This window comes from Microtus oregoni, unplaced genomic scaffold (genome assembly GCF_018167655.1).
Source record: "Microtus oregoni isolate MIOR12 unplaced genomic scaffold, Mior012 000008F_ref0000371, whole genome shotgun sequence".
Lineage (NCBI taxonomy): Eukaryota > Metazoa > Chordata > Mammalia > Rodentia > Cricetidae > Microtus > Microtus oregoni.
The window spans coordinates 58,505,429-58,533,320 of NW_024543067.1; the positions used below are offsets into that span (position 1 = coordinate 58,505,429).

The window sequence follows — 27,892 nt, forward strand, 5'->3', positions numbered from 1 at the left end:
CTGAGGTTACAAGAGTTCACACCATGCTACATGTTTTTACATGGCTTCTAAAGAAGAAACTCAGGTTCTCACGCTTGGCAGGCAAACACCTTACCAACTGAGCTCTCCTGCCAGTCTGGATAAAATCATAAAGAACGAGAGGCTCATTAAAGGAGTATGGCAAAGTGGGAACCCCTAGAACTCAGGAACACAGAGCCACGGCTGTGGCCCCTGGCTCTGCCTCTCTGTAGCTCGGAGAGCTTTGAGAGCTCATTTCAATTTCCTGAACCTGGATTTCTTCATTTCTCACACAGAACAATGAGACACACTCTGTTTAGTTTTGTCGTGCAGATAAAACTAATAACACACATAAAGGCTTTTTACAAATTACTAATCATTACACAAATGTAAGGTATCATTACTGTAATAGCCTGGCAACAATTCAAAACACGGCATGTCGGCTCCATCACCAGAAGTACGTTATGTCACTAGACAGGTAGTGGCGCGTCCTTGACGAATCGTTACAAAGGGTTTCCACCATAGACAGCTTAGAGACGAAATGATAACAAAACAGTCAGTTCTGCTATTTGGGGCTGGGTAATTCGCTTTATGAGTTATCCCTGGACAGCTGAAAACTCCAAGTTAGATGTTTCCAGTGATCAGTAAACTTTTGGATCAACCCCTTCTTTCCCAGATGGTGTACACCCATGAAATACAAACTCCTACGAAGGTGTGCCTGGTAAGATATCATGGGCAAGGTAACTCTGAAGCAGGAATATCAAAATGCCTTCCAAAGCCGATAGCAGTAACACTGGAGTTGTTCGGCTTCTCCGCATCACTGCTTCCGTCTATTAGCACCTGTGACAGAGAGTGACAGACTAGCTTGTGCCTATAAGGATGGCTCTGCAGAGCCTCTCAGCTGAAGTGCCCTAGCCTGGAAGGGAAACAAGGTCAGGAGCCCAGCGGGCACAAAGTTCTCAGTCTTGTAGGGAAGATGTCATTCATGCTTAAATAAGGATAAGAAAAGGCAGAGAGTGATGCAAGCGATCCAAGACACGCGGTTAAAGCAATGTAGGGAGTTGTATAAGAGCTGAGCTCATCAGAGCCTTCTGGGCTTAGGTAACAACAGAGTTTGGTCTTGAGAGAACAGAATTACAGATCCCATGCAAAGGGAAGAATATGAGCAGAGACACAAAACTAAAATTGCAGGATGGGTACAGAACTGAGTTGGTTCTGACATGGGTACCATGGAAATAGAATTTTTTTTTTGAAGAAGTTAACATATGTTTGCTAGATATGATGCTTCATGTGCTTCATATAGATTGTCCCCAGTGGTCCCCCAATAGTCTTCCAAAGCAGATGCAATAACTCTCACTACAACAGTAAAATGAGACTCAGAAGAGAACTAACGTAGCCAAGATCCTTCCGCTGATGCACAGGAGCAGAACTTGGGTCCTGCCTTCAACTGAGAATTATCATAAAGAGAGAGGAGGAAGGAGCAGAGGAAGACAGGGGAAACAAAAGAAAAAGGAACCTGGTCCTTCTTGGCCTCATTGGTTCATTATGACCATGCTTCGGCTCTTTCTCAAACTCACCGACAGATGGCAGCAGATCTAAATGTGGTCTGCCAGCAAAGTGTAGTCTGCGTCAGCTCCATCCCACCTGATGCCATTCCCAGTCACTGGAACTCTATATACTCCTCTGAGATAAACCACATCAGGCAGGCACAGAAGAGCTTCCCGGACCACTGTGGTGCAGAGAGGGAGAGTTGCCATCCGTCCCTTGTCTCTTACACTGTCAGCACCATTCCTTGAGCCTTTAAGTCCATTTTCACTCGCTCTAATTATTAGGTTGTCCGCATGGTCACTCAACTTTTCATATGCACTAATAATGTCTCCTCGGACTTTTAGAGATCAGTGATCAAATGCTATACTTCCTAATTATTTTTTCCTAACCGTAACTGACAGCGATTTAGCATAGCGGTATTGCATATGAGCGAGCAAGAGGACCAATCAACCATTATTAAATCAAATGTGTATTGCATTTGCTTCGCTTTGATTTCTTCCCAAGGGGGAAACAAAGGAGGCTTGCCAGAAAGTGTTAATGGACTGGAAAAGTTCCGTGCTAATTTACAAGTCCGTGTTCCTGTCTTCTCCTCTGAGGCTCTTCCAACTCTACACAGGGGATAACTGCCTAGCTTCATAGATGAACACTCCATGTCTGCTTTACCTAGAATATGGTAAGAGGCCCCACTGATATGGCAGATAGCTTATCTCTTAAGACTATTCCTCCAGCCTGGTCTACAAGAGCTAGTTCCAAAACCACAGAGAAACCTTGTCTCGAAAAACCAAAAAAAAAAAAAAAAAAAAAAAAAAAGACCATTCCTGCTCTCTTGGCTATCTGGTCAGAGTTGATCCATATGACCCCCAGACACAAAATTCACAGCTTTCTGCTTTTCCCTGCTGGTTAAGATGTCTTGTCTCACTGAGAGAAACAATTAATAAATGGGGCCTCCTGAAACTGAAAAGCTTATGTAAAGCAAAGGACATGGTCAACAAGATAAAACTACAGCCTACAGAATGCGAAAAAGATCTTCACCAACCTTACATCAGACAGAGAGCTGATCTCCAAAATATACAAAGAACTCAAGAAATTGGTCATCAAAAGATTAAATAATCCAACTTAAAAAAAAAATGGAGTACAGACCTAAACAGAGAACTCTCAACAGAGAAATTTAAAATGGCTGAAAGACACTTAAGGAAATGCTCAACATCCTTAGTTATCAGAGAAATGTAAATCAAAACAACTTTGAGATTCCATCTAACACCTGTAAGAATGGCCAAGATCAAAAACACTGATGACAACTTATGCTGAAGAGGATGTGGGGTAAAGGGAACACTCCTACATTGCAAGCTGGTGCAAGCTGGTACAGTCCCTTTGGATATCAGTATGACAATTTCTCAGAAAATTAGGAAACAGTCTTCCTCAAGACCCAGCAATACCACTTTTGAGTATATATCCAAAGGATGCTCAATCCTGCCACAAGGACATGTGCTCAACTATGTTCATAGCAGCATTATTTGTCATAGCCAGAACCTGGAAAGAACCTAAATGCCCCTTGACTGAAGACTGTACATTTATGCAGAAAAAAATAATGACAGCTTGAAATTTGCAGGAAAATGGATGGAACTAGAAAACATCATTTTGAGTGAGGTAACCCAGACCCAGAAAGACAATTATATGTACTCACTCATAAGTGGTTTTTAAACATAAAGCAAAAACAAAAAAAAAAAACCAGCCTACAGATCACAATCCCAGAGAATCTAGACAATGATGAGGACCCTAAGAGAGACATACACGGATCTAATCAACATGGGAAGTAGAAAAAAAACAAGATCTTCTGAGTAAATTGGAAGCATGGGGACCATAGGAGAGGGTTGAAGGGGAGGATAGGGGCAGGGAGGGGAGCAGAGAAAAATGTAGAGCTCAATAAAACCCAATTTTAAAAAAGATATCTTGTCTCATAGTGTGTAGTATGTAATTTGGCCCTGAACTTTATTACATATTCACTAGACTATGTCTGTTTTGAATAATGGTCCTAGAACCTTAAATCACTTTCTTTTTTAGGCTGTCTGGTGCTAGGTCCTCTGCTCTAATTTCCACCCATCTTCCCCCTTGGAGGCTGTCTAGTCCGTGGTTCTGAATGCCATTTGCATACCCCACACTCCCCCACTCCTATCTCCATTTGAGACTGCTATCTCTAATTGGATATCTCTCAAGCAACTCTAATTCAACACTCTACAAGTGGAATTCTTATTTCTCTGCCTTAACTGTAAGCTTGTCACTCAACCCCCTTTTTACATCTCAATAAACAATATCCGTGGCTCCTGGCTGGCCCCTCTTAAATTCCTCATCCTTCGTACATGGTCTCACTCCCAAGACCAGTCAACTTGACTCCAGCCAGATCTGCTTACTTCTTGCTTTCCATTATCCCTGCCCTAAGCCAATGTTATCTCTATTGTGGGTTACTAAATGGTATTCTAGTGGGCAGGGACTGGGCAAAATGGCTCAGTGGGTAAAGCTGTTTGCTGTGGAACACACGTAAAGGTAGAAGGAGAAAACTGACCTCCAATGTGGAGTCTCTCTGTATCATGCTTCAATAGTGATAACTCACTTTTAAAAAAACCCTCAAGTCCATGAATATAACATCAGAGTTGAGCTTTGTTTTATTGGTCCATTCAGCAGCCTAGGGAGCTTCCACTCTGCCTTAGTCAATGCTCTCAAATGTGCGCTGTGAATGAGTACCGTGGGTTCAGACACCAAAGCAAAGTCGCTACCAGAAACGGATGCACAGGGCTGATGAAGCAGAGGCTGCGAGCAATGCGAGGTGGTGAACCCTGTCTGGGAACTCCTCATGGGGCGCGCTTGACATTAAAGAGGCTGGCAGAGAACTTGCAGGGATCCTGCAGGCAAACACTGGGGATGCAACCTTCTGAGTATGAAGACAGTGATATGCAAATGCAGCACATTTAGGGAACTGGAGGCAGACACCGTGCAGAGTACTCTTCACACATCCCTGCAGGGGGTGTGGGCCCGAGAAAGGGTTTCAGCATGGCAGAGACTACCTAGTCTTTATGCCAAGTGTCCAGTGTGGGGATCCAACCCAGCGTGGTTCAAGGAACATGATTATCTGTAAGTAGTGACAGTTTATCTGAGGGATAAAATAGAAGTCGGCCAGATTTTGTATTTTGTTTTATTTATTTGTTTGTTTGTTTATTCAGATAGTGTTTTTCTAGGTATCCCTGACTGGCCTGAAACTCACTAGGTAGACTAGACTGGCCTTGAACTCACTAGGTAGACTAGGCTGGCCTTGAAGTCACAGAGATTAAAAGTGTGGGACTAAAAGCATGGGCCATCACACTTGACTTTGGTCAGACTTGTTTTGTTTTGTTTGTTTTGTTTTTTAAGGACGTTGCAAATGATGGTCCAGAGTAGACAGACAGGGCAGCGTGGTTAAGCCCCTAAATCAGAAAGGCTATTGGCATATTGAGAAACTCACATTAGGCCAGCAAGGACAGAGCTTGGTAAGAGAAGAGAAAAGGCGTCAAGAGCTACAGATGGAAGAGGTCAAGGCCAGGTGCAACCACACGCTAAACACACCAGCGTGCCAGCTCTCCAGGGAGTCTTCCATGGGCTCTCTCAGCTCCCTGCTCCCTGGAGATTAGCCTTGGCCTCTGGTTGACACCATCTTATATCTGAGGAACAAGAAGGAAAGCCCTTCCCGCCACCCACCCGTCCTCCACCCAGCCGATGGCTACCAAGGTGACACCATTCTTCCCTGCCAGGGCTTTGAGACACCACGATTTGCATTCCAATTTGACTTCTTTCCGACGGCTCCAGCCAAAGCTTGGAAATGACTCCCTTCTCTCGCCCTCACCAGCTCTGTTTTCCTTTTTCCCTCCCTCTAGCCCTGTGGAGGGGCAGTTTCTTCCTTGACACCCTGCTCCTTGATGCAGAGAAAAGTCATCTTTAACAGCAGTTTTATTGCCCGGTGATATTAACACAATGAAGGAAATCATTGCTAATTTTTATGAATTATCTCATCATCTGCAACTAATTAACAGCTGCTACCAGAGCAGGCATTGGGCTTCCCCTCCGAGAGCCTTCACCTCCAGGGCGGCTCTGGTCGCCCTACCCTCAGCATCAGGGAGGACCCCACACTCCTCTCCTCTCTACCCAGCAGCCTCCACACCCAGGTCTGCCTATGCCCAGCCTGAGAAGGCAGCCTGGAGCTGACCCCTACTCTCAGAGGCTGTGGGCTGCCAATGACTAGGATGCTTTAGGTTAGCTGGAAACTTTATTAAAACCCAATCTAAGTGGGCCGCCACGGCTCTCTGTCCTCATTACTTTCCTTTGCCCAAACCAGGGCCCTCTGAGCTCTCTGGATGTGCCTATGAAACGGACTGCACAAGCCAACAGCTACAAAGCATTTCATCAGGGGATCGCTCAGACCCAGGTGGGCAGTAAATACACAGAGGGGCCATGGGAAATGAGAGAGGACAGAACACAGCAGCCCAGGACGGGGGATGACGGGGAGGCAGATGACAGGAGACCCGCTGCGGCCTCAAGACAGGAACATCTCAGACCCAACAGGGATGTGGCAGACCCCAGCTAGAAAACGCTGAGGCTTTGAGGGGGGCTGTGCCCTTTGAGTCCCCATCTCCCCTGCCCCCGTCCACTCACACATCTGGGTTTTCTCCCTGCTGTACTCTTCTTGCCTGTACCCTGAGCTCCACTGACACAGTTCCCTCCCTGGCTCCTTCCTCCACCCCCACTCTCCTCTTCTTCTCCCCGGCTTCCTTTCAGTGATTTTATTCTACTACCCAAGGATCCTCTTTTCAAGTCCCCTTTCATGTAGCCAAGCCCCAGGCAGCCACTGGCTGGGTCTCAGATGAAGGCAATGGCTCTGAGGGGGACAGCACTGAAAGCATACAGAGGCCCAAGGCCAAGCCACCCCACCACCGGGTGGCCCTGCTCACAGCAAGCCCAGCAGGCAGGGGGCTGGTGAGGATGTGCCAAGCGCACAGAGGCCTCCTTCTAAATGTCAGAGGCCTCCCAGCACGGAGCTGCACATAGATGAAAGGTCAAGCACTGGACATCGGTGTTGCAGGGAGGAAGGGAGCCCTGGGACACCACCACCACCCCATCCACTCCATGTCCCCTGGCAGGTCTCTTCTTCCTCCTTCAGGCGTCAGATACACAGTAACAGTTTCCCTCCTCCCCCAGCCAGCATGATTCAGGTGTTCTGGGATCTATTGCCTACTATGTAACAACCTGTTTCAGCCCTGTCCCTTCCCCTAGTGTCAAAGGCAGTGGGTACGTAGATGCCAGTGGGACAAACCCCAGAGTAGCCCAGCTTGACTGAGAGTCCTCTGAGTTACTAAGCAATGCTTAGTAAGTACTGTCCTGATTCAGAATCTGGTACACCAAGCATGGTGCCTAGGCAGGCAGAACACTCAAAAGTTCAGATGGAGGATTCTCCACCTCCTCTGGTCCTTCTGAATTCCATCCCACTCCCCAAAGCAGGCCATAGAAGCTAAGATTCCCCTCCTCCCCAGAGTGAGCCGTAGTAACTACATTCACTGGCCCAAAGAAAACCATAAAACACAGAACAGCCTTTCAGTTCCTTCCTCTCTTAACACCCTTATTCCAGAGGGGCCTGAGGTAGAAGGACAGAACTAGGAAAGCAAGGAGGGCACCAATGAGGGGGAACCCAGGGCAGTGTCGGGGGTTGGCCTGAAAGTCCAGCACGTTATGCTGTCTTTGAGAGAAGAGCTGGGCTCTTCTCGGACGCCCAGAGGATAGAAACATGACACTTTGCACCTACATGTCTTAAACCAGCAGTGCCCAATCCATCCCCACCTCCCATCCTTTTCTGCTCCGTGAAGCTGGAGAACAAGCTCCAGTTGGCTGAGGAATTTCCACTGTCATCTAAGCCTGGTATCCCTGATCCCACCCCAGGGATCCTCCTGGGCTTACTTCAGGCAGCTCTGAAAGCCTGGGGGACTGCTGACAGCTGGGTCCAAGTGAGCTGTAAACACTGTGGACGGAACAGTGGGAACCAGCTCCACTCTTCACACCCACTCCATGGTCCAGAACAACAAGCTCTCCATCCACTCTGTTCTTGAGATGTTTACTCAAAACATTAGACTTCAGCAGAGGCAGCAGGCAGAGAGGAAGGCTGATCTCCACCTCCTACCCGCTGTGTATCCTTGAGTAGCTTACGCAAGATCTCTGGGCCTCAGCTTTGCCCTCTGTAAAACGATGGAAGAAGTAGCGGGGTTAAATCATCTCGAACACAGTGAGCACAAAACAAATATTCCACAAATGTTGCCATTAATGTGTAGTCAGTTCTGGTTCTACTAGCTGAAAGTCTAGCCCCAAACCCTTTTTTGCTTTTTAGGGCATTCTCTCTACCCTAACCCTACTCCCTTGATCGCCAAGGACTGGAGCTTTGTAACAGCATCTCCCTGGCTTGGCCTCCTGCACCATCCACCAAGCTCCTGCTTGCTCCATTCTCCTGGCCCTTTCCTTCATGAAAGAGAAGTACCCAGTACATTTAGCAGTGCTAAATAAACAGCAATAATAATATATGTTCAGCCATTAGCCACATAAGTAATCAAAGATCACTGCCATATGATTCCTGCTTAAACATCATTTGGAATCTAATAAATAAGCGACTATAAATAAAGCCAGCGTGCAGACTTGGCCCCTCCGAGCACAGCGGTCTCAGCTCTTATTTTTAGCCTAAGGTGCCTTCCGTGCCGCTCCTGCAGTTCAGTGTTAATTCCCTAGCCTCGCTCACTTGCTCTTTCTCTCTCTCCCTCCTTCCTTTCCCCTCCCTATGTTCCTCTCAAAGGAAATTTGCAGAGGTGGGGGTGGGAGCTACAATACGGTTTCTGTCGTAAAGTTTCACACTGGTCTGGGGCACACTATGGTCGTGTCAGCCTTCACCCCAGCTCCTGGTCCATGAGGCAGTCAGTAGCCTCAGGGCTCCACGGAGAAACACACCAGAGAGAAGTTTAGTGTAGGGAACAGAACACGGGCTGTGGCTCAAGAAATCCGGTTTAAATCCTCCATGTCCTACCTCTATGTGAGTGCCCTTCGTCTATACCCAAATACCGGGTCTTATCAAATCCACTCACAGAGGCCGTAATCACTGAGTCATGGAATTTTTAGGAAGTGATGCGCACAGTAGGTGTTCAACAAGTGTGACTGCTACTTCAACTCCTGAATACCATCTTCCCCAGCCACGCCCACAGCTCATCATTCAATCCAGTCTGGGTGGCAATGGTCTGGGAAGGACAAGAAACTCTCAGTGCCAGCATGCCCACTATCCGTGGACCACTGCGGTGGCCATCACAGCCTAAGCGCTTAGCTTTCCTTCCTTGTTTTTCACAACCCTGCTGTCCTGTGTGTCTGACAACCTTCCCTTTTAACAATTAGAACATGACCCAACACAAAATAATACCCTGTTTTCCTGTATCTTCCGAAACGCCTGGCCCCAAACATGACACAGTCATTCTACAAAGTTCCAGGGAACAGAGGGTCAGGCTGGATCAGGCTGGATCAGGCACAGACACCAGGCCTCCTACTGCCTCCCTCCCAGCAGTTGCTTCCTAGAGCACAAGTGGATGACAGGTGGAATAAGTGTCTGCCAGGACTCTGGGGAATATTATTTTCTCCAGGCCCTGAAGCAGGAAATAAACACATCACTCCATGCCGAGCCTGGCAAAGTCCACGTGACAGCCTCAGATAACATTCAGCTTGTAGACTACTCTGCCGGTGCCCCGACATGTGAGAAGCGGTGAGATTATTAAATCACTGTGATAAAGCACTTCCTGTTACACAGCACCTTCCTGGCTGTCTCTCGACTGCTGGCATGGGCTCAGTGTCTGTAATGCCACCAACTCATGGGGTGACTCCTATCATGGAGGAAAGAGTTTGGCTCCAGTGGGCTGGGATACCTGGTTCTCAAGCAAAATGAACAGGTCACTGGGAGTCCACAAAGCGGGCTAAAGTCTGAGCTGCACACAGTTTCCGAGAGTCTTCTCCATGGGACACTGTTCACAAGAAGGATTTTCTCTGACCCAGTCCTCTACCTCAGAGGCTAACCGTAGCCAGTAGGTAGAATAGAGGCCCTGAAGACGCCCATACTCTGACTTCCTAAGACTGCTTCTTTCCATAGCAAATGGGGCCTCAGATTCCACGGAGGTTGAACTTGCTGACTGAGCCTGAGGTGGAGAGATGACTTGGGGTCACACCCCCAGTTCAGAATAGTCTCAGAACTCCATCACCCTGGACAACACTTCCAGCTGCAGATGTGGAACTGGAGGTGAGAATAGCTCACCCCACCATTGCCGGCTTTGGACATGGAGCGAGAAAGCCGAGTGCTCAGCACACTACAAACAGGAAAGCCTTCTTAGCTGATGGCCAGGGGGAAAATGGGAGATCTCCATCCTCCAGCCACAAGGAAGTGACTTCCACCAGCGACCCAAACGAGCAGAAAACAGATGCATCCGAGAGCCCCCAGGAAGGAACATCTTATCTTCAGCTCAGTAAGACTTCTGAACTCCAGACTGAGATAATAAATTTGTCTTGTTTAGGCTGCTAAATTCATGGTAATTTGTTATGGCAGCAATAGAGAAACTATAGTAATAGCAATAATGCAAGCACTACTGATAACAGCTATTATTTATTGACTTCCTACCGATTGTCAAGCATTCTGCTAGCTGTTTTCCATACGTTATCTCTCACGTAACACACAACAATCACACAAGGTGAGTTTATTATCCCCTTTTTATAGCAGTCAAATGGAGGCCAAATAATTCAATTTGCACAAGGTCACACACAAAACTATAATTTAATTCCAGGTCCTTGTGTCAGTCAAGACCACGCCATTTTACAACCTCATAGGGGCCATGCAATTGCTTGCCAGAATTATTGAGCTAAAAGTCATTCCTTGAAAGAAGCATAAGAGCCAGAACTAATATTTACTAAATATTACGATATGCCATATGCTGCTCATGGTACATTACAATGCTCCTCTGAGCTAATACCAATTAATTAATTAGTGATAAGCACTATTATTCCCAGCTTAAGGATGGGAAATTGAGTGTGAGAAAGGTTGGCGTCTTTTTCCTCAATGCACATATGAATGGAATTCGGGAACATGAAGTCAAAACTCTAAGGTCAGACTTGTTCCATATCTGGAACATAAAACTTGAATGTAAACTCCACGCTGTCCCACAGGACCGTCCTTGTGGCTTCATGCCAAGAAGAATGACGATTCGGAACCCAGCAGGAAGCAGGCATGAACACGAAATCTCCAGGAGCAGGTGAGCCCTGGCTCCCTGCTCTGCTCGGGCCTCTCACAGGTGCCTCCTCGTTTTCTGGAAGGTCATCCCCGTGACAGCCACGAGAGAGGTTGATTAAATAAAAGGACCGCTCTGAAGGTGGCAACACAGAGATCATTTCAAAACCCTACTTCATCTCCACCAATGGCACTGATTGCCACTTAACCTCATTTCCTTTAGAACTCTTAAGTCTCCCCATCAGCTCCAATTAACATTCGCCTGCCCTCGCCACACGATGGGGCCTTTACGTTTTCCAGCCTCTCCATGCAGTGAGGAAGTACAAGAGACTGCCTTACCTCTGGGTTTCCTTTTCTCTGGGCTATTGGCCTTAGATTCTGGGGTGGCTGCCCCAGATATCTGGGCACACCCATTGCAAGCCTCCGGCAACACAAGCTGATGGCTGGCGTCTCGTGGGAGCAGCCCCTACTGGCGGCTTCTTACAGAGGCCCCTGGGGCTGTATACGTCCCTTTTCTGTCATCTCTGGGAAAATCCCTGTTATTTCCTCTGAGCTGAAAGCTCAAAGTCTCATGAAGTTAGATCCCTGCCCCTGAGGGAAATTTATGAGCTTTGCTAGCAAAGTGGCACCCCCTCCCTTTTCTGTGTCACTCTGTGCTCAAAAGCCCATGTCCCATACATGGAAATTCATAGGTGAGAGGGAGCCACAGACTTCCTCTAAGGAACGCCCCACTCCTACAACATCTGGATCCCTAACAATGATGTACCAAGACCCAGGAGTAACCTATTGTCAAAGAGCAGCCTCTGCCTGTGGACTGGGAGCAAAGTCAGCGGGGCAGGAGCCAGAGAGCCCGAGGTTCACAGTACGGGTAAAGTTCTGACTCAACTTGCCTTCTTGCTTTTCTTTTCTTTTCTTTTTTTCTTTCGGTTTTGGTTTTGTTTTTCCAAGACAGGGTTTCTCTGTAGCTTTGGAGCCTGACTTGGAGCCAGCTCCTGTAGGCCAGGCTGGAGCTAGCTCTTGTAGACCAGAACTCACAAAGATCCTCTGCTTCTGCTTCCTAAGAGTTGGGATTAAGCCGGGCGGTGGTGGCGCACGCCTTTAATCCCAGCACTCGGAAGGCAGAGGCAGGCGGATCTCTGTGAGTTCGAGACCCGCCTGGTCTACAAGAGCTAGTTCCAGGACAGGCTCCAAAGCTACAGAGAAACCCTGTCTCGAAAAAACCAAAAAAAAAAAAGAGTTGGGATTAAAGGCGTGCACCACCGCTTCCTGGCTCACTCGGCTTTCCTAACCCAAAGACTATGCAGCTAGGGCTGAGTGGGACTAAGCCGAACACCAGGAAAAGGAACTGGTAGATTAGAAGAAGACAAGAAGAGGGCTCTGGTTTGAGGTGTCACAACCTAATCTGGAAGGAGGAAAGAGAAGACAATACCTTTTAGGTGGAGGGTGCCCAGGACAATGAGTGAAGTCCAAGCAATGGTGAGAAAGGCCCTACAGACGAATGAATTTGAGAGGCGGAAGAGATGCTAGAGACAATAACATCACTTCAGCTCTCACAGGTGCCGTCCCCAAGACGAGCACCAGGCCTGTCCTGCAAGGTCCCAAGGACTAGGACTAGAAGAGTGGACCCAGAGAAGCAGAGGAAGAAAACCCAATGGTCATCACTAATCAGTGCCTTCGTGGGTTATACTGGGGTGCCTGCCACCATTTAGATTTTGTGAACGTAAGCACAGGCAGGCAGCCATGACTGGTGTGGGCTCCTGGCCAACAAGAGGCAGGCACCTGGCCAACAGCAGCAGTGTCAGCTGGAGGCTGGAAGCCTGTGACACAGTCCCAGCTGGGACACCAGGGCTGGGTTCAGGCCTCTAGGTTCTTGGAAGACTAAGATAAGTAAGGCCTGGTTGCAGCCTTGAGGAGCCTGGCACAGCCAGGATAACAAGGCAAGAACTCAGCCACAGTGGAGATGTGTGAACTCCAGGGGCCACACTAGTCGGGTCAGGATGGGTTATACACCAAGAGCCTAGTGTTTGAATCTCAGGGACAAAGTACCATCCTCAGCAAAGGCTCACACTGATGCTAAGTCACTTACAGGCTGGTTCAGGCTCCTTCAGAGCAGGATCAAGAATAATCCCAAAGCCTGGGTATGATTACAGAGCACGAGAAACGGAGATATCAAGACAGCCAACGGTGTCAGTGTACCATTCTAGGTGATGGAGGAGGTCTTGTTAAGTGGGGCCTCAAGTCTGTGCCTCCCAAAGGCTCTCAATGCTGAAGCTCCTTTGGAGTCTCCCTTATGTTTGCATTATTCATTCAGAAGATACTTTGTGAGCATCTACTATGCTCTATATATTTGTTGTCTTCAGTACTTGGAAAGCATCAGAGAATAAAACAAAGAAGTTTTCTTCACAGGAAGATTCAGACAAGAAGAAAAAAAAGAAAGAGAATCAGATGTGAGATGTGCTCTAGAAAAAGTTAAGCAAAGAAGAATAGAAAATGTTGGGGACAGGAAAGGACGGAGAGAATGGACAGGTATGAATCCAGAGTGCTCTCTGCAGAGGGAAGAGCATGTACAAAGATCGTAAGGTGGAAACACGCTGGGCATGGAAAGGAAAGATGCTCAGGGGCAGGGCTGGGGTGCTGTGAGCAGCAGGCAGGCTGTCAGAGATGAAGACATAAGTAAACAGAAGAGCGGCCATCCCCGGAGAGCCTCAGGTGGCTATCGGGAGGATTAGTCCTTTGCTCTGACAAGAAGCCAGTAGAGGGCAAGAGCAGGGACCCAACTTCTATTTTAAAACAGCTGCTCTTGCTGCCCTTTCTTTTAGGCCAATAGGTTAGTTAAAGGACAATCGGGAAACAAGGGAGATGGTTCTGCAGCAGTGTGGGGAGAAGACAGTGTGGCTCAGAACAGGGAAGGGACATCTGAGCTGGCAGTAGTTGTCAGTGTGTAATAGCTGAACTTGGGAAGCTGAACCAACAGGACTTGACGGCAAGGCGATGGAGCTGGAGGCCGATGGGATGAAGGATGGCTCCAAGGTTTGGAGTCCAAGTCAAATAGATACGACAGAGTAAGGGAGTGAGGTTTATATACATTTTTTTTCTGTGTGTGGTATATGCATGGGTATTCAGGTGCATGCATCCGTGCACACTTTGTGGAGATCAGAGGAGGACACTGGGGGTCTTCTCCTATCACTGCTCTACCCTAAGACTTAAGACAGGGTCCCTCACTGAACCAGAAACTCTGCTTTTTGGCTTGGCAATCTCCCAGGATCCACCTGTCCTACAAGGCTGGGGGTAGGGGGGCATGTAACCAGGCCATACTTTTTACCTGGATGTTGAGAATCTGAGCTCAACAAGGCCCCATGCTTACACAGCAAGCACTTGTAGTCATCCTGGCATTCCTAACATTACCATTATGAGTGGAGAAGCCATAGCAATAGCAAGCCAGAAGATGACGATTGAGATTTGAACTGCAGACATGCCTCTCTTGAGTCTGTGTTGTCACCCATGTGAAGACGACAAGCATATAGCTGCATAAATACGTTACAGAATGCACTCAGGGCTGGAGACCAGACTAGATGATTATCTACATGGCAGTACATAAGATCATCTGGTCGTGCAGTGGATACAGAGGACACCCAAGGTCAAAACTCTGAGAACAGAGCCATATTTGGAGATGACAAGAAAAAAGGGAGAGGGAGCCATTGAGATAACTCAGTAGGTAAGGGTGCCTGTCACCAAGTCTGACAACCGAGTTTGATTATGAGTACTATCGATAAGAAGAGGGGAGAGAAAGCAGAAAGGGCTTGAATAAGCAGCTTTACACAGTGCTCCTGTAAAGGGAAAGGGAAAACTTAAGGGGGCATGGACAGCTAAAGAGGGACAGGAGTCAAAGGAAGATCTGCCATCTGGTGTGAATGACACTTGAGGGCACAAAGACAGAGATCATCTCCACGGGATGCTTCTAGGCTCCTGGTGTGGACAGAATTCAAATAAGATCGTGGGAAACGTTCGTATAAAGCAGGTGGGTGAGTACTAAGAAAGACAGCGCCCTGCTGTGTGAGCAGGTGAGCAAGTGCACAAGGCACCCTGAGAATTCCAGAAGCCAGAGCTCCCCAAACCGGGCGAGGGTCTCACCTCCCTAAACAGAGAGCATGAAAAGCTGGAATGGGATAGGATAGAGGAATGGAGAAGGGTGTTCCAGGCAGGGAAAGGCTAAGAGACAGGGCCCAGCTGAACCAGGGGTGGTATTAATAGGAAAAACCACTTTCTTAGCGCTTGCAAGCCCCTGATGTTGTCCTAAGAGCTTGCTGAGGAGAAGCTTGCCATATTCTCACCAGCACATGAAACTGGATCTCTGATTCCATGTTGTGGAGAGAGATGGGGAGGCACCAAGAAGTTACACGACACGCTTGTCCAGGATCAGACAGCTCTGAAAGCAAAGGGCTCAGAGTCACAGCTAGGCAGCCTGGTTCCAGAGCCCATGCTCTGAGCTAACCTCCACACTGCCAGATAGCTCTAGAAGCCAATCTTAGAGTCACCCCTGACACAACTGACTCCATTTTTCCTTTGTTCTCCAGGCACCAACCACAGTGAAACTATCATATAAGGCACCTGGGTATATCTAGGTGGAAGGGACTGAGCAAAAGGAAGCCCATGAGGGATTTTGGGGTAACTGCCCCAGAGAACTGACCAGGACTGATAAGATGTCACCACCTGAAATACAGGAGGAAAGGAACGTAACAGGCTGTGGCAACGCCTGCCACCCTGAGATAGCTGTCCAGGGCAAAGCACCTCTCATCTGAAGTGGTCATACCGACAGACATTCTCAAGCATGGCTGAACACTAGACTCTTCCGTGACACCTCCGGGAACCAGCAGAGGAGTGCTGTCTGCAGACTAGAGAAATGTGAATGCCAGTGCCTGCAAAGCCAAACCTGGATTAGCCTGGGTTCTCTCCACAATCCTCATTATCAGGGTGGGCTAAAAAAATGCCACGGGCTCTGTCCATTAGGAGCTGACCAGCCACCACATGGGAGGAAACACACACCTACAAGAGGGGCTGCTGGGGAGCCTGTTAGCTTGTCTGCAGTACCCTGATGACCTGAGCTCCCCAGCACCTCCCATAAGCCCTGCAGGGAATGCGTGCCTGCTTAGTCAGACTAATGAGAGCTAAGTGCGACCGTGGTCTTGCCTGTAGCTGAGCACCAAGGCTGTGAGTGGGATGTTCAGATTCTGCCGATGTACACCAGTGTATCCCACCCACTCAGACTCACACACAAGCACTTAGCCAAGATCCAACAGCCACTTCTCCCACCCACCACACTGGACATGCCCAGAGAGGCCGGACTATATCACAAAACCAAAAGATCTTGCTTACTATCACGCCTTCCCAAGCAACTGGAGCCAAATAGGGTCATGGCTTTAATTAGGTAGGTGGCTGTCTCAATTTAAGCTCTTGTTAATGGTTATTAATGAAACAGAAGTGTCTTCCCATGTGAATATGAAACCAAAGGCTAACAAAACTGTCACACCCTAGATGGCTAGAGGTCCTAGGGGTAACAGGTCCAATCCCCAATTTGATGCTGAAACCCCTGTCATGCCCCTCGATGGTCACCTGGAAAGCCATTCCACCTGCCAGATAGACATTTTCTCAAAATATGGAAACAAAATTATCTCTCTATAGTTTTTACAACCTGGCCCCCTTTCCCACAAATCCATTGTGCAAATGACTCACTCCACATCTTAGGACTCGGTAAGACATTCATTCCATGGAACTGGAAACAGGTTTTTGAAATTCTGACAATGTTCTTTTAGTTCCATGCCACTCCCTGCTCATCCCACTGGTCCCCTCATCAAACAGGCCTGGACCTTGCTTGCTACATCCAACTGAGGAGTGAATATCATCACCGAAGGGGGAAAAAAGAACCCCAGGGAAGCCAGGCCATTCTAGTGCATAGGCAGCCACACATCAAAGAGATACAGAAATTAACTCCATCATCTAGAATTCACAGTTACAGAATCCGGGCCCTATTGTCTCACCTCTGTGTCCTTGCAATGTGACCTTCGCCAACACCCACCCCCTCCAAAGACTCATCACAGATGCTGAAAACAGAGAAGACCAACCTACTAACGGTCACTTCCATGATCTGCCTACTCCTTGGTGAGGTCCAGACACCAGCATCCTGGCCTCTGGAAGCTTCAGCTCTTGGCCACAGGGAATGTGCTGCCAACAGGCCATTCCAGACTGTGACACCTCGGATTCTGCTCAGTTCACATCCACTGGCTGTAACTACTTACCTCAATAGAACCCTGGGCAAGTCACAAGTCCTGAGAACACTGAGCTCTTCCTCACACCGTTGCCCCCTTCTGTCTGTCTCATAGAAACTAAGCTAACACATCAGAACATTCTATTCACTGCAAACCACGGCCCTGATGTCACCAAGAGTTTGGGAGTTGTGTCATCTTTGAGCACACAGGCCATGCTGGCCTAAACAGTTTTCCAACTCCTGCCAGCCTCCCGTATCCTCCCCAACATGCATCCGTCCAGAGTGGAGCACAGGGAGTCAGTCAGCTGAATGCACAGGCATTTGCGGACACACATGCATATTATGGAGGCAAAAATATTCATTTTATGTATTGGCTACTTGCCTTATTACTATGGCCACATAAATAGTAGGAGGCAACTTAAGGAACAAAGGGTTCCTTTTGGCTCCCAGTTGAAGAGGATGCAGTCCATCACGGCAGCAAGAGTTCAAAGCAGTGGAGCACACTGCATCCACAGTCAGGAAATGAGAGAGGGCAGGAAGTGGGACTTGGCTGAAAGACCTCTAGGCCCTCACTCAGTTGTCTTCCCCCATTCTCCAGTGAGGCGCCACTTCCTAAAGGTGCCATAACCTTCCCAAACAGCATCACCAGCTGGGGAGCAAAGGTTCACACACACTCTGGGGACATTTCACATTCAAACTACAACACTTTCTTAATTGCATGTCGTATAGGCGACCAGCAAAATGGGATGCCACGCTTGAGCACTGACTCATCCTGGGAAGAGGACCTTTGGAAAACTGAAAGGCTGGCTCACGATTCAAAGTTTGCCACAGATAATTCATTTAGCAGGTGGTAGGTGAATCTTGTCCCGTAGGCCAGGCACCGTGCTAGACCATGAGAGAAAAAGTATGAGTAAGATAGTCACAGACTCCGCAGAGATGCTCACCAGAGAAGAGATTGTGTCCCAGAGATGTCCCTGTATGCCTTCTCTAGGTGACACGGGAGGGGGGGGGGGGATGGTCATCAATTTCTATTTGCCACCCTTGTGAAAGAGCAATTGATTATCTATCAAGTTAATTCAATTTGGAATAAAGATGAATGCTGCACACTGATCAAAATTTCATAAATCAAATCCTGTGATAACATTACAAGGGGAGCCCACTACTCAAAAACCCCCATGGTGAATCTTCTACAAGGCTAAGAAATCAACAGTAGATTTGAGTCTCAGTGCGTCCAATAGATGTAATACACAGCCACTGAGATCAGAAGCCAGGAGTTTCATTCTTCCCACTTGTCTCTCCCAATTCTCCTATTAGCTTCATCTTTATAGCATTTGAATGCTCTAGGTTGGGCATTCTCTGCAAAGGACTGGAGCTCATTGGAGGAAATCAACTAAGTAAAAAATTGGAGGTGTAAAGTGCTTGGGGGTCCTAGTGAGGCTGAGTGTCAAATAAATCTGAGCCCCGCTGCTTTGCTGAGTAGGGAAGCCTTAGACAAACAGAGGTTCAGTTGCTGCCTTAACCTGTGCTGCATCCAATGCCACCCATGCTGAGCGAGACTTCCATCAGCATCAGGACCGAACCTCTGAAGTCCCTGCTGGTTTCCTCATCTGCCAGCTAGCCTTTGATAACTCACTGGGGATAAAAATGCCAGTGCAAAGCGAGAGACTATACAAGCCATAATTATTCATCTTTCAATATTTTTAAACCAGAAATAACACAATACATCGGCTGGGACCGCTCTGATTCCAGGAGATCCCTGAGGAAAGGATTTGCACATAAAGTGATATTTCAGTCAAAGGTGACAAAGGAGGGCAAGGAAGAAGAGGAGGAGAAGGAGAAACAACAGAAGGAAGAGGCAGAGGAGCAGGAGGCGGAGCAAAAGGAGGAGACAGCAGAAGAGGAGGAGAAGTTTTCCAAGCCATGAGGATGGGAAGAACAGTGCTCCCACAGGGTCAGGGCACAGGCAGAACATGGTAAGTCTCCCCACACACTTGGACTTGGTTACCCAGTGTGCCTACAGTGCAGCATGGAAGGAATAGCCAAGGCAAGCTAGCACTAACCAGTTAATAAGAACTTCGCGTCTGGTGCAGCAGAGATAAAGACATTAACTAGCAGCATCAGGGAAAATGAAGAGAAAATTACACGTGGTACTGAAGTTGACTATGCTGCCCGGTGGCTAAAGGTCACCAAAAAAAAAAAAAAGAGTCAAAACCACTAGGCTCTCAGGCCAGGCCAACCACATATAACCATGTGACCTTGGCCACATCACTTCATCTGCAAAAACGAGCAGGTTGGATAATGGATCCTCATCATCTGTTATAGCAAGATCCAGCAGCCATGATCCCTTTAAGTTGCAGGGATGGGAGCAGTTTGGGGGCATTTATTTACCTGTGATTCCCCAGTCATCACTCAGAGGACCCAGAGGGACAGAAGCAAAATCAAAAACATTTTCGGAAGATGGATGACTGAAGGGGTCTGAGACACAGGTGAGAGGTTGGGAAATTTATGCGGATAGCCTTACAGCCATAAATAAAATCCCTTTCTCTTACCCAAAACTTCATTCGGGGGTGGGGGTGGGGCAAACGGCAGACACCCTAATAGACAGTTTGGCTGTATCTCCCGCCCTGTGCCTCACTTGAATGAAAAACAGCCATCACGAGGCAGGGTAATGGGTTCGGTCGCCTCTTTACAAACATCCATATTGTCACCAGCGACAAGTGGGGTGAGGATGGAACTGACTGGACAATTTATTCCCCGTCCCTGTATTCAGTCCGGCTCTGACAGCTATCTCTTCTGAAGATACAGGAGATGGGGAGGGCCCTGGAAAAAGCCCCAGAGAAGCTCACCAGGTGGTAGTGGTGAAGCCTGAGAAGGTGAGGGGAACAGTGGCCCCTCCCCTCTCTGTGAACCCCTCAGAGACCTGGTAACCTCAGCACTGCCCCAACCCAGCCATGTGCCAGGCTGCCTGGCATGAAGCACAGCTACCCATATTTTCTTGACCTACTTCTCCTCCCAGTCCTGCCCTACTCCTTCTACTTCCCCTCCGGGTCTGTGTAATTAGCACCTCGCCACCGGAAACCATCAGGGACTTTTACAAGGCTTCTAACTCCAAGATAACCAAGGAGACAAGAAAACCGGCCCTGGCACTGCTGCCTCTGCCTCTCTCTTTCTCTCTCTCTCTCTCTCTCTCTCTCTCTCTCTCTCTCTCTCTCAGATCAAGCACACTTTGACCTTGACGGATGGTGGGATCTGTGCGAGAAGACTGCCATGAATCAAAACTGGGGGATCGACAGAGTCAGACCAGCATTGTTCAGTGGTGGGGTGGGGGGGCTGTATAAACCTCTGTCAAAGCCCTCTTACTAACCTAGCAACCAAGCCAGAGACCTGTGGACTCCGGTGTCTGCTTCCTTCTTCCAGAGAACCCGTGCCCAGAGAGGCAAGGTGGGGGAGGGGGTCGTAATTCTGGCTCAGTTCCTTTCTGCTTCCCATTAGTGACAAACAGAAATTGATGGGCTCTGGCTTTATCTGCTCATTTGGTGATGGTGGCGGTGGGGACCTTGCAGCAAACACTAGATAACTGTAGGCATCTTATAAATTAAGCATCTTAAGGATATGAACCATTTTGCATCGTCACTAAGCGGAATTAAATTAGCTTTTGTAGTTTCTATAGAAATGAATGAGGAAGGGGGAGGGAAGGTCTTGCTTTTAACGTCTTTTTTAAAGCAAGCAGAACAAGGAGTTGTGCGCAGGGTGAGGAGAGAATTAGATCACCTGTCTACATTTGAGACTTCACTCAGCAGCCGCTGCATTAGCTTGGAGAAATATGCCCATGAGGTGACACAGAGCAGCTGGAGCACCTGCAGGCTCAGCCTCCGGCAGGCTACGCTATCGGCCTGCCTCTGTCCATGCCTGGGCATCTTGACCATCACCAGTCCTTGTGATGGGAAAGGCTCTCCCGCCAAGCATCAAGCCATCTTTTTCTATATCAGCCTCCAGCCTTTTGGTTTCACGTTGAAGATCCAGGTCCTGCTGGGCATGGTGGTGCACCCTTTTAATCCTAGTACTCGGGAGGCAGAACCAGGCAGATCTCTGTAAGCTCAAGGCCAGCCTGGTCCACATAGTGAATTCCAGGCCAGACAGGGTTATATAGTGAGACATTGTCTCAAAAGAAAAGACCCTGTTGTGAGCAAAGCAACCACTCTGCTCCACCCACCTCCAGTCTGAGATGAAGGACTCATGGTTATCTGGCTGCAAAACCTTCCCTGGGAAATGATCATCTAACCTAAGAATGAAGGACTTGCTCTTAGGAGGGTCTTCCTCAGCCCACAAGAATTTGGACGTCTCATTCCACACTGACCCATGTTTCACATACTCATGTGGACATCCCTAACCTCTGACACCCTCCCTCCCGCCTACTACACAGGTCCTCTTCATGGGACCATCACGTGGTGGTGCTGCTTCTTGCTGGAGTAGATGGTGCCCTCATCCCCACCAGCAGGGCTGTGTCTCCAGGTCCCAAGAGCTACGGTGCCTTGGCTCCCAGTGGTCTAGGCTTACTTGCTTGTTGCAGGGGAGGAGGCGTCAGGTTTCCCAGGACCTGCCCGCCAAGAGTAGAGGTGCCAGGGGTGTAAGTCACAACCCTGCTTGTCCACAGCACTAAGGACAAAGAAGAGATTGAAGTGGCCCTGTCACCCCGCTCAGAGCCAGGCTACGGTCAGCAGATAACAACTCAAGACCCTTCCCAGCAGGCTGGGCAGAAAACACCAAGCAAACACTGGACTTCATTCAAATTGCCAAAGACAATTTTAACACCATCTTTTAGATTCTTCTTAGACCAATCAGAAGAAAGGGGCAACTGCTTCTTTCTCTCCAGCCCTGGATTTGGAATCCCCGTAGTCATTTTCAATCTCCTTCATCACTAACAGCTGCCCCTTCACACGCAGACTGAATCTGTCATGATTTATACCAGGGAGTAAGCAGCATTTTATTCTAGACACTGATGGAGCCTGGCAGGAAGAACAGATGGGAGACACCAGTCTGTTCCTACCACATCCACATCTGTGTGCACCTCTGCCTCCACCACCTCCACGTCCGCCACAGCCACACTTCGGGAGGTGAGCCTGTGAAATAGAAAGATATTTCCTCTATGTCCACTAGGGTAGCAACGAGACTGTCACCCAGAGCCAGACTGTACTTACCGATCCTCAGGGAGTGTGGGCTACAGGCAACCATCACGAGCCACGCGGGAAGCAGCACCAAAGGCGCGGAGACACGGGGCATCTTCTATAACTCCTCATGGAGCCCTCTGCTGGTCTGGGCATGACATAATGCTGTGAGGGAGTGGAGGAAGCATGTGAGTCCTACACAAGCTAGGTAGCCACCTAGACCATCCCAGTGACAGAGGCTCCGGAGAGCACCCGAGGGCCTCAGCGGGGAAAGCTGACAGTCCCTCCAGGAGAACGTCTGGCAGCATCCATGAGGGAACTGCAGGCAGAGCCCTGGAACTGGGGGTCTTTGGCTCTCCTACACTCACCAGGGATCAAAGAAGGTCCCTGATGCACATAAGGCAGTCTGCTCTAACAGGCTGTGGGATCCATGCTACCTCTCTTTCTTTCCAAAATCTCTAGTTAAGAATCAAGATCTTCATTCTGTCTTAAGGCATAGAAGCCGTGGATATACAGAAGAGGAGGCACGAGGAGGGTTATTCTGAAGCACACGGGATGGGTCCAAGTACAGCTCTCCCACCTGCCACCTGTGTGGTCTTCACAAGGCTTCTCTTTGTCTCAATGTGGCTTCCTTGGTTGTATAAGCGGTGTTAATTCCCTCCTGGTGGAGCTGGTCTGAGGACCAAGATAACACAGGGAAAGCTACCTTATGTAAAGCTTGCCCTAGATGAAGGAGTACATGCATGCCAGTTCCTCCATGGCTGGGTTGGGAGACATTTCCTCTCAGCAAAGAGATGGCAGAGGTACACACCCCAGCCCAATACACAGTTTCTGCACCTGCTTCATCTACAGATGCTAAGCCCTTCTCACGTGCTCCCTCCTCACCTACCTCATATCAAAGTCAGAGCTGTCAAGGTGGCTGCTCCTCCCCAAGGCAGCAGAGCCACTAACCCTCCCTTGACCTCTCGATTACTCTAAGACTTGGCATCTGTGCCAAGCCAGTTCTGCCTCACAACTAAGATGAAAGTGGGGGCCCTGAGAACCTGCGTATTTAATCCTGGGTGCTCCAGGAAAGAAAAAAATATTAAAATGTTTTCTCCTCCCTCCCCATAGAAAATCAACAGAAAACCAGTCAAAAGCCTTGGACAGATACTTCACTAACTAATAAAATCAATGGCCTATCTACTTTAGAAAAGATGCTCAGATCCACCAGCATCAAGGAAGCACAGTTTGAGGCACAGCATTTACAAAGTGTTAGCAAGAACATGAAGCAACTAAGTCTCTCACACACCATGACAGGACATAAATCATGCAAATGCTTTGGAGAACTGGTCTACCCGAGCTTTCCAAAAATACTCACAAACCAGTGACCCCACTCCTTGATATTTCTCCAACAGAAGTGCATGGATGCTCACCAAAGACATATCCTAGAAGTTCACAGTGGCATTCTTGATATTTTCCCAAACTGGAAGCTGCCCGAGTGTGCAGCAGCAGAACGGAGAAATATACTGTACGATCACATGACACAGTGTGATAAAGGCATGGACATGAATGACCAACTACTGCATGGCACAGCACAAGAACTGTCATTAACGCAACACAGAGAAAAGGATGTCAGGCGCAAAACTGTATACAGCATGACTCTATAGTGCAAAACCAAACAAAAGTGTTCTGCAATCAGAAGTTAGTCAGTGGAAAAAATGTCACCAAAATGATGGGTTAGAAGCAAGCAGCATACTTAATCTTATCTGTGGTTTAAAATTAACACTGACAGAAAACAGCTTCTCAGTGAGGTGAGTAACGAAGAGACATGTTAGAGCTCAATGCTGGACAGACAGAAATTGGAGAGATCCAGAATCGATAGCTATCAACCGAGGGGCAAGAAAATGCAGACGTCATGGGTTGGACAGACAGCTGAGCCAATAGAGTGTGAGGGCCTGAATTTGATAACCAGAAACCACACATAAAAGACAGACACGTGCTTGTAATCCTAGTATGGAGAAAGCAGAGATGGGCAGTTCACTGAGGCCAGCTGGCGAGTGTGTCTAGTCTACTCAGCAAGTGCCAGGACAGTGACAGACTCTGACTCAAAATGCAGAGTGGACAACACCTAAGGAATGATATCTAAGCTTGTGCCCCTGCCTCCATGCACATAGGTGCACTGTCACACTCATGAACACTCGAGCACACAGAAGAGACAGAAAGAGAAGACTGAGCCCAGAGATCATTGCACCAGAGAGAAATAATGGGAGAACCACAACGAAGACACAGGCGGGGAAGAAAGGCCGTCTGGATTTAGTTGTTCTTGGAGTTGCCACGTGCGCTGGATCTTCAGCAATGCTCTGTCCGTTTCACAACAGAAGGCTGGTGCAGTAAATGGAAAGCCATATTGAAAAAGCTGTAGCCAAGCAAGTCCCTGCCTGGAGAAACCAAACTTCTACATTATCCTCTCTCACACAACAATTATTACCATAGCTCCCAGCCAGTATCTACCTTGCAACCCAGAGTGGTTCCAAGTAGAAAGCTACTGAAGCAAGTTCATTCAAAAATATAAACAGTAGGATTGGGGTCAGAAACACAAAAATAAACAGAGTTTCTTTGTCTTTAATTCTAGGGACTCCCAGCAGGCAGCCTAAGAGTCAGAAAAACTAAGCAGGTATACACAATTGCAAGTAGACACTGGGCCTTGAGAAAACACAGACTTTGGAAAATGGGAGGTCCACTGTACCCCCTCACCACAATACAGCTTGTTGTCCTGACCTCCTTTGGGGCTTCATGAGGATGCCCGAGACCCAGACCCAAATGGAGCACAGCATCAACCTGTCCTTGGGAATACTTTTCAATGATTTATTCAGGAGAAACTTCACCTGAAAGAAATTTGCTTCCATGTTACTTTGTCCTACCAAGCAGAGAAACAAAACTCTTCTCACCAGCTTGGTCCCAAACCACTCCCATAGAGTGAGCAATGCCCTGGAAAAGGGAGGGCAGCTAAGCCCAGCCTCTGCTCTCTGCAAGGACTCATAGCTGGAGAGGACACAGGACGAGGAGCAAGCTGTTTGAGCAGTGAGTTCTCACCCACCCTTGCCCACATCAATGTCCCAGCGGAGACAATACTTTTTCAGTGTTTTTATTGGGACTCCTTTTTTCTTCCTGACTTGTTCATATATGTGCATTTCTCTTGCTTTTCCTCTTTTTCTCTGCATTTTCAATCATTTGGAGCAGAAATTTATTGCTCATTCCCTTCTTCTCCTTCTAGTAGTCAAATTCATTCACTCTCACTTTCTACTTTTTACATGTTTTCTCCTTTCACTCTTTGAATACTTGGACTTTTTTGCTTCCCCTTTCCTCCATCTTTTCTCCTAATTATACCTTTCCTATCACATCTTCAACTTTTTCTGTTTGTATTATTTTTACCACCACCATTCCTGTCGCTGTTGTCAAGGTTGAGAGTTGTGGGTGTGGAGTTTTACATTTTTTTCTACCTGATTCATTGCTACTTGCTGCTATTTGTCTTCTCCCACCTTCACAGGTTGGGAGTCGAGCATAGGAGTAGATGCTCTGCTGCTGAGATACACACTCATCCCTGCTAACGAGTTCAGGTACCTTGCTCTAAAGTCAACCCAACCCTGGTCTAACTTCAGTGGATACTTCAATACAACAAATAGGGGATATAAAAATGTCCTTCTGAAGATCAGAATCCATGTAGGCACAGATGCAGTGGATAAAAATATCAGAGATAAACAACACAACAAAGTGTGGATAGTGTATCTATGCAGGACTACAGTGTATGTCATACTTCATCCCTTCAGGCTGTACATGAAGACACGATTAGAGGACTCATATATTCTGCTGTCTACAATACATCTCCATAATAGACTGGAAGTACGCCACTCTTGTGAGACCTCCAAGGAAAGTACAACCTAAAGGCTTTGACAGTATATGTTTTGACTGTGTCAAAACAGACTAACCCCTAAAAACACTAACAGGTAAGTTATAATTCAAACCCATTTCACAATATACCAAAGGATACATCATCAAGAGATAATTTTTCCTTAAAGAGATTCTCACATAAAAGTATAATAGCTAGTCAGGCATGGTGGTGTATCCCCTTAATCCTAGCAGAGGCAGAAGGATATCTGTGAGTTTGAGGCCAGCCTTGTCTATAGAGTGAATTCTATGACAGCTATGGCTGTTATACAGAGAAACCCTATCTCGGATAAAATATATAAGAGCTATTCCTTCCAAATATACTCAAGTCTTAACATAGAAATAAAAGATATATGAAACTAAGACAGCAAAACTCCTACCAAAGCTCATAATTTTATAGCAAATGACCCCAAAGACAATGAATAAGATAAAATACTAGAATGAAGAATTTTACAAAAAAGACTTTTTAAATACCAATGACTTCCAAGAAAATGCATAAAAATAATTGGACCAATTAAGGAAGGCAATAAACAATACGAATCAGAAGTTCAAAAGACAAAGATTTTTTAAAAAGAATTAGCAGAAAACATGAATATGAAAATCCCATTAAGATAAATTTAAAAACCCAGTGGAAAGCCAGAACAATAGACTATTCCAATTAAAAGTAAGACTTTTAGGGGCTGGAGACAAGATCGGTAAATTAGAATACTCAGAAAACAACAATTTTTAAAATGTAAGAAATTATGAACAGAACATACAAGACTCTTGGGACATAATTAAAAGACCAAATTTATATAATCTTGATATAAAAGTTGGTGCTGAGGTATAGACTAAGGGCATAAAACCTATTCAGTGAAATGACAGCAAGATATTTCCAAAATTTGGGGGAAGATGCAGACATACAGGAACAGGAAGCATTTAGAAGCAAAAACAGACAAGATCAGAAGAGAACCTCCACATACTACAGTTAAAAAGCCAAGGGTACAGAAGAAAGAAATAATATTGAAAGTTTGCCAGAGAGAAATGCTAACTTATTCTAAAGGTAAACCTATCAGAATAACTTGGATTTCTCAACAGAAACACTAAAGACGGGGGGAGGGGGAGTGGAATGATTTCTTTCAACTATGGAAGGAAATCCCACCAGTCTAGACTACCATATCTACCACAGTTGACCTTCAGAAATAAAGTAAATATAAAGACCCTCTAAGAGAAACAAAATCTAAAGAAATACATGGCACAAAACCAGTACTGCAGAGGTGATTCCAAGAGGATCCTTCACACAGTAGAGAAAGACAAACACAACCGCTAAAACACAGGAAAGAATATGTCTCCAGAACAGTAAATAAGCAAGTGAGAATTAGAAAATAATCACACATTAGAAAAAAACATTAAAATGATAGTAATTAGCTGATACCCTTCTATTAGATTTCAATGTAAATGGTCTTACCTCTCCCATTAAATGGCATGGACTGGCTAATTAGGTAAGAATTAAAGGCCCAACTGCCTGCAAGAAACACACCTCACTGGCAAAGACACACAAACTGAAAGGAAGAGGGTGGCAAATTATATTCCAGGCAGATGAAATCCAGAAGCAAACAGAAAAAGTTATATTTAAACACAACAAAACATACTTACCTCTAAAACTCAAGGAAACCAAAATCAAAACAAACAAACAAAAACAAAAAG

The 27,892-nt window shown here is 47.1% G+C and overlaps 1 protein-coding gene across 2 annotated transcripts in view; it reads right to left on the reverse strand.

Annotated features, from left to right (window-relative positions):
- Window positions 1-27,892, reverse strand: part of Grik4 (glutamate ionotropic receptor kainate type subunit 4) — a 426,914-nt gene that overhangs the window by 266,599 nt on the left and 132,423 nt on the right. For both annotated transcript variants that reach the window (XM_041657560.1, XM_041657559.1), the window contains exon 3: window positions 22,313-22,444. In XM_041657560.1, coding sequence (XP_041513494.1) covers window positions 22,313-22,394 — 82 coding nt within the window. In that variant the 5' untranslated portion in view covers window positions 22,395-22,444. The remainder of the gene's footprint in view (window positions 1-22,312; window positions 22,445-27,892) is intronic.